General features: G+C 35.9%; 1 protein-coding gene across 1 annotated transcript; it reads right to left on the bottom strand.

Moving 5' to 3' along the window:
- Positions 1-821: 821 nt before the first annotated feature.
- Positions 822-1790, bottom strand: LOC123238673 (olfactory receptor 52H1-like). Its single transcript, XM_044665879.1, has one exon. The coding sequence runs from the start codon at positions 1767-1769 to the stop codon at positions 822-824; it is 948 nt and encodes a 315-aa protein (XP_044521814.1). The 5' UTR covers positions 1770-1790.
- Between the last annotated feature and the right edge of the window lie 13579 nt (positions 1791-15369).

Here is a 15369-nt window from a genome sequence, read left to right as displayed (position 1 = left end):
GAGGCAGCATGGTATAGAAGATTGTAGTCCAATAAAATCTGAAATTAAATCCCACCCTTATTAGATACTCTCAATGTCATAGCCTCATAGTAATGAGACAACTAACTCCCTTAAGATTAAAAATTGCAGGGAGAGTTCTGAGCTTCATTTGGTAAAGGATGAAGAGGTACTATGGTAAAAGGAATACAGCACTGGACTTAAAATTAGAAAAACATGGATCCAATTCCTATCTCAGAAATTTAGTAATTTTGTAATCCTGGGTAAGTCACTTAAACTCTTTGTACCTTAGTTTCTTTATTTGTAAAATAAGGGGGTTGGACTTGGTAGCCTCCAAGATTTCTTTCAAAGGACACCATATAATTTTGTGATTACTTGTTTTATCCTTATTCCTTATGGAGCTCCCTAAAGTATTACTCTGATGGTGCATTATGATACAAAGGTGACTTTGTATCATATCATGAAGACATATCATGAAAGTCTTTCCAGAAGTATACATGTTCTGGGAATTTATACCAAGTGAGAAGAACTTCAGGTATGGGCTTGATGATGGACTATATACATTGCTGTCTGGAGGTTATTCTATCTAATTGCCAGGTTGATTATAAGGAGACGAGTCTTTCAGCCAGAGCAACTGTTAAAGGCCATCTACTACGTTACTGTGGAGTTGTGATGTTGCCACACTGCAACCATACCAATGTAATTGTAAATTGTTGAAGAATAGGAGCATGCCTCTTGTATTCATCAGTCACAAAGTGAATCTTGGGCTCTAATACAAGGAAACCATCAGTCTTCTCCAACCTTTACTCTGTTCCCAATCCATGTTACTTCATGCCCTTTATAGAAAGAAAGAGGAAAACCTTGTCCCTTATCTGTTTTGTCTTTACTCCATAAATAATTGGGTTGAGAGCAGGAGGGATGACAACATAGAGGTTGGCAAACATAATGTGGAAGGTGAGTGGTACATTGTGCCCAAAGCGGTGGGCAAGAATAGAGAAGAAGGCTGGGATGTAGAACATAAGAATGACAAAAACATGGGAGCCACAGGTACTTAAAGCCTTCTGACGAGCATCAAGAGATGGAAGACGAAAGACAGCTTTGAGAATGAGTGTATAGGAGATGGCAATAAGGACCACATCTATGATGACAGTCATAATAGGCACACAAAAACCATACCAGACGTTAATGGAAATGTCAGCACAAGAAAGCCGAGCTACACCAATGTGCTCACAGTATGTGTGGTGGATAATGTGTGTTCGGCAAAAAGGTAGCCGATCTACCAGAAAAACACAAGGGACAAATACACAGAAACTCCTGAAGGAGATGCCCACCATAATTTTGACAATGACCTGAGGTGTCAGGATGGTTGTATATCTCAGTGGTGAACAGATGGCCACATAGCGGTCAAATGCCATGGCCAACAAGATGGCAGAGTCTAGGACAAAACTATAGTGGAGGAAAAACAATTGAGTGAGACAGCTGGGGAAGGAAATTTCCTGAGGTCCAAGCCAGAATATGCTGAGAGTTTTGGGGACACAAGTGGTAGACAAGACAAGATCAGTGACTGCTAACATAGCAAGAAAGTAGAACATGGGTGCATGTAGGCTATGTTCCACAGTGATGAGGTACAGCAGGATGGAATTACCTGCAATGGCCACAATGTAGATGATACAAAAAGGGATACTAATCCAGATGTGAAATTCTTCCAGCCCTGGAATGCCCATCAGCATGAAGGGTCTTCTACTGAAGCTGCTCATGTTGAATGAGTCCATTGTTATTTGGGTTTAGATGGCTCTTGAGTGCTAAAGATAAATTGTGATTGATCATTAGGATGTACTAAGCCACTTGCACATCTAAGCACCCTCCATACGAATCCTCTTCCCAAAGATACGCTCCCTATAAATTATATCTGTTCTACCTCCCAAATCATTCAGTACATCCTTGAATAACCTCTCTTGATTGACTCTAGGAAGTGAAACTACAGAATCTCCCTTAGTACTCACCTTGGTTATAAGACTTAAGCTATTGAAAAATATTTAGTGATACCTGTATATGAAACCAAGTTAGCACATTGTCCTTGTTCCTATTCTTTATCTGTAAACAAAGGGGTTCTTTTCAGGATTATTAGGCAGTGTATCACTTCAGAGATGTGAAGAACCTAACAATAATTTGGCTGATACATTGGAATCAGGGTAGGTGTGAGGGTTGGATCATAGAATCTTAGAATGAGAAATGAAGAAATTGTACATATCATCTAGTTTAATCATTTCATTTTATAGAGTAGAAAATTGAAGCATAAAGGAAGTGAAATGACTTGCCCAAGGTCATACAGATGGTATGGACCAAACTGAAATTTGAACCAAGGTACTCAGAAGGAAAGGATGTAACTGGAACTATGAAGTTATATTTATCTGTAAAAATAGTTGGATAGTTGTGCTACAGACTGTTAAAGTATTCAATTATTTGTTCCATTCTTCACAAGTTTGACTTAACTTTTGCTTAATACCACCAAGTTGTTCCAACCTTTATCTTCTCCATGGACCTATATCACTAATCCCTTTGTAAAGAAAAAAGAACCTCTTTTCCTTATCGGTTATGTATTTATGCATAGACTTTGAGAGTTGAGAGTTGATGATATGACCAAATAGAAGTTGGCAAATAAAATGGTGGAAAGTACAAGGGATGTATATATAGCTAAGCCAAAATTTGTAGAACTCTATATAGTCTTAGTATGAAAGCCCTATTCATATCATATAACATGAGTTGAGATTTGCTAATTTAATCCCCCTTTGTAGGCCTGGTACCTCATCAGTGGCTTACTGAAAAGGGGAGGTGGTTATGGCTCATCAAGGAGAACTGTTGGAGATACCAGAAGGCATAATATGAAGAAGAAAACACATTTATTCCTTGGGTGGTGGTATCAAAAATAACCCAGTACCCATCTTTTTTCATTGTCTGTAGTTTTGTTCAGAATCCCAAGCTAGAATCGATAAATTAACAAAATTTGTATTCAAAATAATGTTTACCACTGTACTATGTATTATAAATTTCTGAATGTTTCTATTAGTTCTCTTTAGGATTTCAATGGTCTTGTTATTGTCAATTAAATTCAAGATTTCAATATTTAATAAACTTTTATAATGTGCAAAGCACTACACTGAGTAAAAACTGAGGATACTAAGATTAAGGTACATGTCACCTTGGGGTTAGGAGTACTCTACTTCAATCCTAACTCAAGATGCTGCTTAACCTGAACGGTTGAAAGATACTTAACCTCAAATGAACTCCATTTCTAATCTGAAAAAAACTGTTTTTTCCTCTAACTAATCCATAGGATTCTTTTGAGTGAAGGATAAATTTATTATTTATGAATAGTAATATCATATAAGATACTTTGAGATATACAATGCATTTAATATTTTATCTCATGTGAAAAACAATTTCTGCCCTCAAGAAACTTGTAATCTAATAAAGAGATTAAGACATATACAAGAATATGGTATGATCAATTTGATTGATAATACGGATGGTCTAGACCAGTGGTTCCCAAACTTTTTTGGCCTATCATCCCCTTTTGAGAAAAAATATTACTTAGCCCCCTGAAAATTAATTTTTAAAAAATTTTAATAGCACTTAATAGGAAAGATACCATCACTGCTCCCCTGGATCACTGCAGCACCCACCAGGGGGCAGTAGCACCCACTTTGGGAATCACTGGTCTAGACAAAGTTCATTGAGAAATCTCAACAGGGAGAAATCACTTGCAACTTAGATATAAAGGAAAGTTTAATAAACTAAGTCTGGAAGACAGGATCTTAATACTTAATAATAAACTTTAATACTTTAATATTTTAAAAGACCTTAATACTTAATACTTGGAGATGTGCGAGAGGCAGTCTACATGAATAGGGAGTTTGGAGAGAGCAGGCCCAGTTAGAGGAACACTGGATAATTGAGGTTAGTCAAAATATAGAATGCTTATGTGGTAACAAATTAGGTTAAAAATTGATGATTTCATTTTACCTAAATTCTCAAGGAATGGAGAAATCATGTAATAAGGGGAGAGAATTTAGAACTAAAATTTTTAAAATTAATATTAATTTTGATAAAATATATTTGAAATATTTAACAGAATTTTGAAATATTTTTTTAAAAAAGAAAGTAGGCTGAACCTATGGTGATGATAAAGGTCAGTTGAAAGAATTTGCATTTGGTAAACAATGGGGAGAGAATGAAGATTTTAGAGTAAATATGTGAAGTAGTCACATAACTATGTATCCATAGATCAAAATTTGCAAGAACTTATATTCTAGAAAGATTATTTTGACCACCTAGTAAAAGATAGATTGGAAAGAGAAGAGGCAGGAGGCTGAACATTTAGGGTAAAGGATATTTCAATAGATAGAGAGAGATAATAATAATAGAGAGAGGTAATAAGGATTTAAAATAGGATGTTTGCAAGTACATGGAGAGGAATGAAGAGATGAGAAAATTACTGTGGTGGTAGAATTGACAATACCTAACAAATTAATTTGACATGAGTGGGAAAGAGAAAAGAATAAAAAGTTGAGTTGAGATTTCAAAACTGGACGATTAGCAGGCTAGTGATATCATCAACAGAAATATAAGATCTGAGATTGGTATTAATGGGAGGATAAATATAGCTTTGTACATAATGAAATTGAGATGCTAGCATGATGTCTGTCATATGTAGATGTCCATTAGCAGGTAGGTTGTGTTGGGTGAGGCATCAAGAAGTCCTGAATTCAAATTTGACCTCAGATATGTACTAGCTGTATTTTCCTGGGTAATTCATTTAACCTTTGTCTGCCTCTGTTTCCTCTACTATAAATTGGGAATAATAATAGCACCTCCCACACAGGGTTGTTGGCAGGATGAAGTGAAATAACATTTGTAAAGCACTAAGCAAGGTGCCTGGTACATAGTGGATGCTTATCCTTGTTTCTTTTCTTGCTCTCTTCCTTCTTACCTCCTTTCTACCAACTTCCTTTTTTTTTCTCTTCCAATTGAAGGTCAAGAGAGAGAATGTATCCATAGATCAAAATTTGCAAGTCGTCTGCATAGGAGTATGCCTAAACCCAAGGAAATGAACATAATTGTCAAATGAGAGCATGCAAAGAATGTCATGGAGATAATGGCAGATATATTGTAGGAGAAAGGAAGTTTTAAACTTTAAAATGGGAAAAAGAATGTAAACTAATGGTCTGATAGTGATCAAAAGAACAAAGACAACTCAACAAATAGTCCCAAGAAGCAGACTGTGGATAAAGATGATAGTGTAGAATGATCAAGGAAGGTGAGAACTATGAAGTGCCCATTGGTTTAGGCAATAATAGATCACTACTGACTTTGGAAAGAGGAGCCTTGGGAAACAGGTAGATTTGGAAACTAAATTGTAATGGGTTTAGAAAATGAGTGAGTACTGAGGACGCGAGAGTAATGTGTGATGAATACATTTTTTTAGATATTTTGCAGTGAACTATTTGACTTGAGGGGAGAGATATAGCCTATTGAATAGATAGTACCCAGGCTCCCAAGCTTACCCTCCTTCATCACTCTTTGGAAAAGGAGCTTATGAGTAGAACTAAGAATTGAAGGAAGGAAGAGAAGCTGGAGAATAGACAACTGATGTCTAGCCACCATTATAGTTCCAATGAATCTGGAATGGGGGTGGGGTGGGAGTGTTGAGGGAGGGAGAAATCACTGATTCCCCCCGCTTAATACTTTCCTTTCATTTTTATCTTCCCTTTTTAGATGTAAGCTCCTTGAGAACAGGAACTACCTTTCTTTTCCTTTTTTTTATCCCCAGCACTTAGCACAGTTGCTGGCACTTAGGAGACATTTAATAAATGTTATTGAATTATTGAATGGAATTTCCTTTTCCCCTCTCCTCTTGCCTCTCTTACTACCCACTTCACAAGGTGGTTATGAGTCTCAAATGAGATAATCTATGGATGGCACTTTGCAGACTTTAAGGTGCTATAAGAAAGAGCAGCTGGTGGCTCAGTGGATTGAGAGCCAGATCCAGAGATGGGAGGTCCTAGGATCAAATCTGTCCCTCAGAAACTTCCTATCTGTGTCACCCTGGGCAAGTCTCTTAACCCTCTGTTGCTTAGCCCTTACCACTCTTCTCCCTTAGAACCAATAAACACTCTACTGATTCTAAGACAAAAGGTAAAGGTTAAAAAAAATAAAAATAAAATGCTATAAGAATGCTAGTCATCATCATCATCATTCTCTTTTCAAGGAGATGGTCAAATTACCCAATAGTTTATTTAATCACTTTAACTTCCTTCCACCTTTAACATAAATTCTAACATATGAAGAAAATGCTGGCCTACAAAAATGAAATCTGTTTGCCATAGTTTATTTTTGCTCATGTATATAGAGGAAAGAGAAAGAAAGAGCTTTCTTTGTTTTAGAGACAAGATATTTGGCTTTTGAGAGCTAGTTTCAGCTGGCTCCAGCACAACTGTAATTATCCCCTATATTACAAAAAAAGAAAAGTGAGACTGAGTGAGGTTAAGTGACTTGTCCAAAGACATACTGATGGTTATTTGAAACAAGACTTGAATTCATGACTTCTTATTTCTAAATCCAGGACTTTATTCACTATACTCCTAGGTACCTCATATTCACCTTCTGCTAAAAAGTCTCCAGATTCCAGTCATAAGCTACTTACTACCTCCTTAGGGAGCCCTTTCCACTTTTTTTTTTTAATTTTCTTTTTATTGAGTCGAAAGCTTCCTCTTTTGGCAACTTCCAAACATTATTAAAATTTCTACGTTTAGCCACTTTCCTATGTTCTGTCTTCTTGTATCTTTTTGAATTATCTCTTTTATATCTCTAAGAGGGCCAAATGCTTTTACATATTTACCAGCTTCATCTCCATGTACCCATGAATGACCTTTCTCACCCGGGGTTTACCTCTGCAGCTTACCTCTGCCAAATAAGGCAATAAAATATTTCGTTGTGTTCTTAATTAATATGATTTTTTCACAGACCCCAAAGAAAGTGTACTTCTGGAATTTGGGGAAAGCCTAAGAAAATATCAACCTCTCACTTTAGAACCACAACAGATTTATGTGATTTGTAAGGGGAGCATGAAAACCATCTTCTCAACATGTGAAAGGTTTGCATGTGGAAGAGGGATTAGCTTAATTCTGCTTGGTCCCAAAACATAGAACTAGGAGCAATATGTAGGAATTATGAAGGGGTAAACTTGGGCTTGCCATAAGAATTTTTCCTAATAATTAGAACCATCCAAAAGAAAGAATGAAAGAGCTGCTTTGGAAGGTAGTGGGTTCTCCTTCCCAAGAGGTCTTCAAGCAAAGGCTACATGGAAAATCATAAAAGATGTTATAGAAAAGATTGTTGTCTAGGCATAGGTTGATTGAGATGGACTAAAGGTCCACTCCAGGTGTGAGTTTCTGTGATTTTGAAATGAATGAGTTCATTCACCTGTATGTATCAGTCAGCTTTCTCTTGTACCTATCATCCATCTCCCTTAGTCCCAATCCCACTAAGAGAGAAAGGGAAAATGAATCATTGAGATTAGGTTTATTCTGTCAACTGTCTTATGTAAAAGAATATCCATAGAGTAAAAAGAAATCAATCTGGGATTCTATTCATATATGTCTGTGATAGAAGTGTGTGCCTTACATAGAACCTAGGAAAATGGGTCTAAACAGGATAAACAGAAATAAGCATTGTTTCACTAGTTCTTTCCAAGGAGAAAGATCCTATATGTAGCAAATACTAGTAAAAACTAGAAAGGTCTGTTCACACTCATTTTCCTCTCCTGTAAAATAAATAGTTAGGACATCAAAATCTCTGTTATTGGGGCAGCTGGGTAGCTCAGTGGATTGAGAGCCAGGTCTAGAGACAGGAGGTCCTGGGTTCAAATCCGGCCTCAGACACTTCCCAGCTGTGTGACCCTGGGCAAGTCACTTGACCCCCATTGCCTACCCTTATCACTCTCCCACCTATGAGTCAATGCACAGAAGTTAAGGGTTTAAAATTTTAAAAAAATCTCTGTTATTCCTATTTGGTTTAATGATTTGCAAATCTGTAAATGTGGTATAGTTAAGCGACTTTCCTAAAGAGAGGAAGTAGAGGAGCTAGAATTTGAATGAAGTTATTTTGATTCAATGGTAAGTTTGTTATAGCCATTTGCACATGTAGACCTGATTCAGGTGCACATCAATGTGTGTGAGTATATGTAAATTTCTTAGACCAATGGATCTCTCTTGCCTTTGGTTTATAATCGAATCACCTCTTATTTTCACTGGCAAAATAACAAATAATTCCAGGACTGTAAAAGGAAAAACCTGGCTTCTCTAAGGTGCTTGTGTCACTTAAAGCTTTTCATCAAAAAGTTGTGGGTGTCACTTAATGCTTTCGTCTAAACTATTGTATGATTAAGAAAGTCACCATAAAAAATGAGATAATTTGTGAGAATATGTGTGTATATGTTAAATACACACACGTTATCATCATTCAGATGTGGACACAGGCTCTCTTGCCATACATTTACTTATTCTCCAATTGTACTCACCTACATGTACTCCTGGCCTTCAATAAACCTCTCCCTCTATCTATTTTCTCACTCTCTTGAAGTCTGTTCATTAGATTCTCTTTCTAAAAGCTTTAGTTCTGACTTGAGCTAGAAAATGGGGACCCTTCCAGAAAAGTAGTGATCAAAATGACTCTGTTGTCATTTGGTTTTCTTTCCTTCTTCACCCAAGCATGAGGAGCCTTGATGCCAGGACCTGGGTCTCAAGTTCACTATTCATTCTTTTCAGCTTCTACACCCCTTAATCACCCAGGAGTCAATACTTACCAGACTCAGGTTTCAAGATGGATATGGGGCCCCTGCTAAAGGATAGAGGTGCTGAAAAGTGCACAAAGAGACCCACAGCCAAAAGTACAAAACCATTTATTCCTTTCCCTGGAGTCTCAGGAGAGTGATCTCAAAACAAACAAGGTCTCTGGGGGTCCTGATTCCCAGTGGAAAATATGAAATCAACTTTGTTAACTTTTTTCCTGCCTCGGAAATATGATGTTTCACACTTGTTTAGTTTAGAGAATTGGCAAAGGGCGAATGAGCCTTAAGATGACTCTGATTGTGCCAGATGTCTCAAACAGAAGACTAGGGGGCCCTAAAACAGAAAGGTCATCTCGAACCCTGCCTCCATCATTCCCTTCCCACACTACAAAGTGCGGATACATGAGCTATGGCATTGGGTTTCAAGGAATACATACTTTTATATGTATCAGAGAAAACGAGTAACAGTGTATATGCTGATAAGATTTGAATCTTGAGAGAGGATAAGAATAGTTCCTAAATGTACATGTTTTTATAAATACAGTGTGCACCTGTGGAGAGTGGGGTTGGCATGTTCATAAATGAGGACACCCTCTAGTGGTCAATAGGGATAGTGCAGTCTGCTACAATGTTATTATGGGAAAATTCAAAGTATTCTTCCACCTTGTGACTGTTTCCAGTATTGCCCTATAAATTGCTGAGAACCTCAGACTGAATTTTGAACTATGACTCAGCAGTTCGCAATGTTTTTTTGCTCTTCAAAACTTTTGCAACACAACAAACAAATATAACTAACATATATAATATATAATAATATAAATTTAGTGTTAATTAATAAAATGTTAATTTAAAATCTATTATAATACTATCTTTTTAGATTTATTCATCAAATGCTTATAATAAGTAAAATGATAACTTTTGCCCCAAAAGCTGCATATCAAGATTTCAATTATTTAATCACAAAAATACAACGTTCATTTTATTTGTGATGATAAAAAATCTAAATGCAAAATTATAAAAATAATTACAAATAATTAATGTGGAGATTTCTGTAAGAATTACAAGAAATAATTCAGCAAGAAAATTATTATTATCTTTAGGATTTAATGAATTTTTAAAAATTTTATAGATTCTGTTGACTATAATGTTTTAGTGAAATAAATTATAATTTGGAAGATGTTTGCATGATACAATAATCACATATAAACAAATTCTATGTTGAATTGAAGAAAGGTTTTCTGTTTTTGGATTGAAATTAAACAGTATTAAATCTGTTTCCTAATTGAACTTATTTCTGTATTTTGATTTAAAATAAGAACAAAACTAAAACTTTTAATAATACGAAAAGTGGAAAATGGTAGGATAATTTTACAAACTCTCTTGTTGACATATGAAAATTCATTTTAAACTTTTTAGCCACCTAACCAATTGATGAAAATAGTTATTATATAAAATATTTACTTTCCTACTCTCTAATGGGAAGTACTGCATTGCATGATAAATGCAATTTCACATGGCACTTCATTTTTCATAGTGTTTATAAGTAACAACCTTTTTCAGGAATTAAATCTCTTTAAATGTGACTTTTTTTCTTCTATCACTGGCTTACTAGTCAAATTCTAACAGAAACTCCACTGCTTGAGTGACTAGTGTAACTAACCAATTCAATTAAAATACTCTAGATTAAAAAGGAGTAACATGAGTGGATGATACATTTAAATTTAAATGTTTTAAATATTTAATACTGCAGTGAGAGGCAGTATAAGATTAATTTCTATAAAATGTTTGCAATAATCTGTTATGGTTTTAAGAGAATTTGAAGTGTGCATTCTCCGTGATTATGGTTTTCAAACAGCTGATATTTGTGCTATAGTAGCATTTTCTCATAAAATCTTGATAACATTATCAAATAAATGATTATGTGAAAAGAAAGTGAAATGAAGGAACTACTCTTGTACAGTGTAGAGAACACTAACAAAAGCATACACATTTGTCTGACCATCCATTGGGAATTAGTTTCTGCTCAAATGTAGAAGTCCTGGAAATAATTTGATGGTATGTTGAGAAACTATGAGAATACATTGTACTTAGTAATAAATAGTCAATATTTGATGTAATATTACATGACTACCAAAGTCATTGTATACCAGATCATGATGGTTTTAAATCACCACATAAATAAGATAAAGGAGATTGGAAAGGATGGATTGAAGGTAGGGATAAAGGAGGGATCCAAACATCTGAAGATTCCCTGAACATTCATCTTAATGTTCTTCAATTCCATTCTATTAAAAAAATATGTATTAAAGGCCTACAATATGACAAGCACCTACTATATGACATATTAGATACTTTATGGGCATAGTCTGTAGACATCATCTACCTTTAAGTGGCTAATATTCTACCAGAATAGTAAGAATAATTTTTTCGGTAGGATGAATATTTTATTTTCTATTTACATTAATTTTAAAATGTTGAGTTCTAAATTCTCTCCCTCCCTTGATTCTCTCCATTCTCTAATCATTGAAAAGGCAAAAAAATAAAATAAGATATCATATACATGAAAAACACATTTCCATATTAGCCATGTTGCAAAAATAAAGCAAGAAAAATAAATAAAGTAAAAGCAATTCATCTAAAAAAACCTGGTGGGTGATGGGTGGGGTTATGGTATTTTCTGCCCAATATAAGCCAAGTGTTATATGGTGACTAATAATGGTATTAACTTAAATCACATAAATGAGTTTCTCCTCTGCTGATGACTTGCAGGAGTTGGCACTGTGCGTTATAATCTTTCTCAGGAACCATAAAGTCAATTTTTTTCAGGCGCTGTTACAGGAGTGCATACTGTTACAGGAGCATGCACTGTGAGCACTGTATGGCTTTCATGAAATTACATTTAAAAAATGTGGCATTTATGGCTCTCATGGCCAAAAAGGTTGCAGACCCCTGATATAGGGTGTAAGATGTTTATCTAAAACTAATTTTTCCTATTCTGTTTTCCAATTATCCCAGCAGGTTTTGTTGGATAGAGAGTTCTTGTCCTAACATCTGGGGTCTTTGGGTTTATTGAACACTAGCTTGTTAAGGCCATTTACCCCTAAGCTATTCCATTGATCTACCCTTGGTCAACTGGAAAAAGAGGCAAAAAATCCAATGAAGAAAAAAGTTTCATGAAAAGTAGAATGGACCAAATGGAAAAGGAGGATCAAAAGGTACTAAAAGAAATTCATGCTATCCACTTTCAGAGAAAGAACTGTTGGAGTAGAAATGCAGATGACAAAATATGATTTATCACTTCTTTATTTTAGTATATGTTTGGGGGTTTTGGTTTTATATGATTATTCACTTATAAAAATGAATGATATGGAAATATGTTTGCATAATAATACATATATAACCCAGATTGAATTGCTCATCAACTCTTGAATGGGAAGAGAAAAACAGATAAAGACAATATGGATCATATAACTTCCGAAAACATATGTTGAATTTTGTTATTATAATTTAAAAAAACAAATATAAGCACACAGAAAGATAGTCCCTGTTCTCAAGGAGCTTATAATCTATTGGGACAATATAAAAAGGGAACTAAAAAAAAGGAGAATAGGGTCATGTTGAAGAAAGAAATTCAGATAAGACTGAAGCCTAGAGAAGAAATGACAGAGTAAATGCTTGACTTAGAAATTTCCTTGAAATATACTTGTACTTGGTCTGAACATGAGAACTGATCTTCAGTCAATTTAATTAACACTCTCTACAGCTACATACCAGTCAAATCTTTTTTTTTTTTTAAAGGTACACAGCATTTATTAACTGTGTGTCAGTGGGGGAATGGTTGAACAGATAATGGTGTATGATTAATAGAATTCTCTGAAACCATCCCCTACATTATTTCTTACAGCACAACTTTAAGAAAACTTGACTACATTTACATACCATAACTTGTTCATTCTCTAATTTATGGAAATTTCCTCAGATTCCCCATTCTCTGCCAACTCAAAAAGAGCTGTTTGTAAATCCTTTAGGATCAATTTTCCCCCCTCCCCTTATTCTTCTACTTCACTGTTAAATGTACTTCTGTACCTAATTGCATTTGTCTGTACTCTTCAGCTGTTCCCCCTATCCCTTTTTGTAAAAATCTGCTTTCCCATTTTAATGAGATTTCCCCTAATCTTCCTTTCCCTTTGTTTCTACTGTATTACTCTTCTCTTTCCATTCTTCTTTTAAGATCATTAAGACATAACAGAAGGGGCAGCTGGGTAGCTCAGTGGATTGAGAAGCAGGCCTAGAGACAGGAGGTTCAAATCTGGTCTCAGACACTTCCCAGCTATGTGACCCTAGGCAAGTCACTTGACCCCCATTGCCTACCCTTTACCACTCTTCTGCCTTGGAGCCAATACACAGTATTGACTCCAAGAGGGAAGGTAAGGATTAAAAAGACATAACAGAACCACTTCTAGGCCTTGTGTATAATTACTATCTCCTCTGATAAAAGAGGGGACACATTTGTGTATCATCTCCTCATATTTGAATGTAGGCAGTTTATTCTTGTTTTGTCCCTCATCATTCATTCACATTTGTCTTTTTCTTTTTCTTCCTGTTTCAATGCGATTCTCAAGTCCTCTATTGCCATTCAAGGTTCATTTTTTCTCTCTGCATATTATATTTAGTTTTGGTTAAGTTATTTTTGGCTTTAAGTCCATATGCTTGTGTTAAGCAGTAGCGACTGCTAAAATCACATGTAATCTTGACTGGACCCTTGGTGTTTGAATTCTTTCTGGCTGCTTGCATTACTTCCGACTTAGTAGCTTTGATTTTTGTCCATGATGTTCCTGGAAGTTTTCATTTTGTTGTTTCTTCCTATCAGTAACCAGTACTTTCCACTTTGCACACTAGTTCTAAGACAGGGGTCAGCACCTCCCGCCTCCATCCCCCTCCTTCTGCAGGCATTTATGGCTCTCACGGCCAAAAAGGTTGCCGACCCCTGTTCTAAGAGATCTAAGACAGATCTGTTTAGGCTTTTTTTTTTTGGGTCTCAGTATTCAGATGGTCCAAAGATTAAGGTTCTTCTCTTCAATCTATTTTTCCAAGTCAGTTGTTTTTGCTATGAGACACTTCACATTTTCCCCCCCAGTCTTTTGACTTTGGAATCATCAGCTTCTATTTAGTCCATTCTAATTTTCAGTGAGTTTGTTGCTTGGGCATTTATACCTCTTGCAGCAAGCTGTTAATGTCTTTTCCTTATCTTTTCATTTTTTTTCTTTTTGTATGTGTCTTGGGCATCCTTGCCACCAGGAAAGCTTTTTATGGTTAGGTTCTTTGTTTCTCATTCTTCCAGATTAATTATCTGTTTGGAGAAATTTCTGATCGGGATTGTATTGCTTCTTGATTTCTAGCAAGTAGGCTTCAACTCTACTTCATGAATGAGATAAGTATCCAAAGGTGAAAAGACCCATCAAGTATAGTACTATAGCAGAGTTTGCTGATAGCCACAGGGGCTAACTCCAACTCTGAAAAGATACCTGCCTGAACCAGCCCAGAAATGATCAATAAAACAAGTTCTTGAAATGTACACAAATGTAGGCAAACAAGGTGGCTCAGTGGAGTCAGGTATGGAGATGGGAGGACCCGAGTTCAAATCTGGCCTCAGTCAATTCCCAACTGAGTGACCCTAAACAAGTCAGTTAACATCCAGTGCCTGCCCTTACCACTCTTCTGCCTTGAAACCAATACTTAGTATCAATTCTAAGTATCTTAGTATCAATTCTAAGACAGAAGACATGGGTTAAAAAGAATTTTTACAAAACTGAACAGAAGAAGAACTGAACAGAAGCAAGCACATACATGGAGGAGAGCAACAGTGAAATTATTAAACATTCAGAGCAAAACAGATATTCACAGTATCAAGATAAAAATTTAATCTATGATTCTCAAAAAATGTATATTTAAAAAAATTACATTGACACTTCCCTATATGGCACTAGGAAAACAAATGGACAACTTCCCCAGTACCCTGGATAAGGACAGTATGTTCAAAATGCATCCCCTGTCAGATAAGGATGGTCTCTCAGGGAGACTGGCCAATGTTCAGTCCATGATGAATGTGCAATGTGTCTGCTTGCTGATAGTAATCAGTGTGGAGGTCTGGTGAACCTGTTCAAAGTTTGATGGAGTCCTGTGAGCCCTTGTACATATATCCAATGGCTGGTCAAACTCATGATGCTGCTTCCCTTGGTTGTGTCTTCTTTCCTGATTGTGAGGGAATCTGAGATGAAAGACCAGGTTTTGACCTTGCAAACTACAAGGTCAAAGAATTACCAGAGAGGTCCACAGAATCCATTGTAGAGTTTGCTAAGAGGCACAGCAGCTGAGTGAGGAGCCAGACTTCAGGAAGCTACCTCATTGGTGTAGCCTATCACTATGTCCTACTAACAAGAGCAATTCATTCATTAATTATGTACCACTCAGAAGTGAAATCTGGTGGGGTTCACTCCAAGTGATCATGTTGAAGGAAGTATGTC

The sequence above is a fragment of the Gracilinanus agilis genome, chromosome 3, assembly GCF_016433145.1.
Source record: "Gracilinanus agilis isolate LMUSP501 chromosome 3, AgileGrace, whole genome shotgun sequence".
Taxonomy (NCBI): Eukaryota; Metazoa; Chordata; class Mammalia; order Didelphimorphia; family Didelphidae; genus Gracilinanus; species Gracilinanus agilis.
Note: the sequence above shows the minus strand (reverse complement) of the source record. Positions and strands in the feature narration are given on the sequence as shown.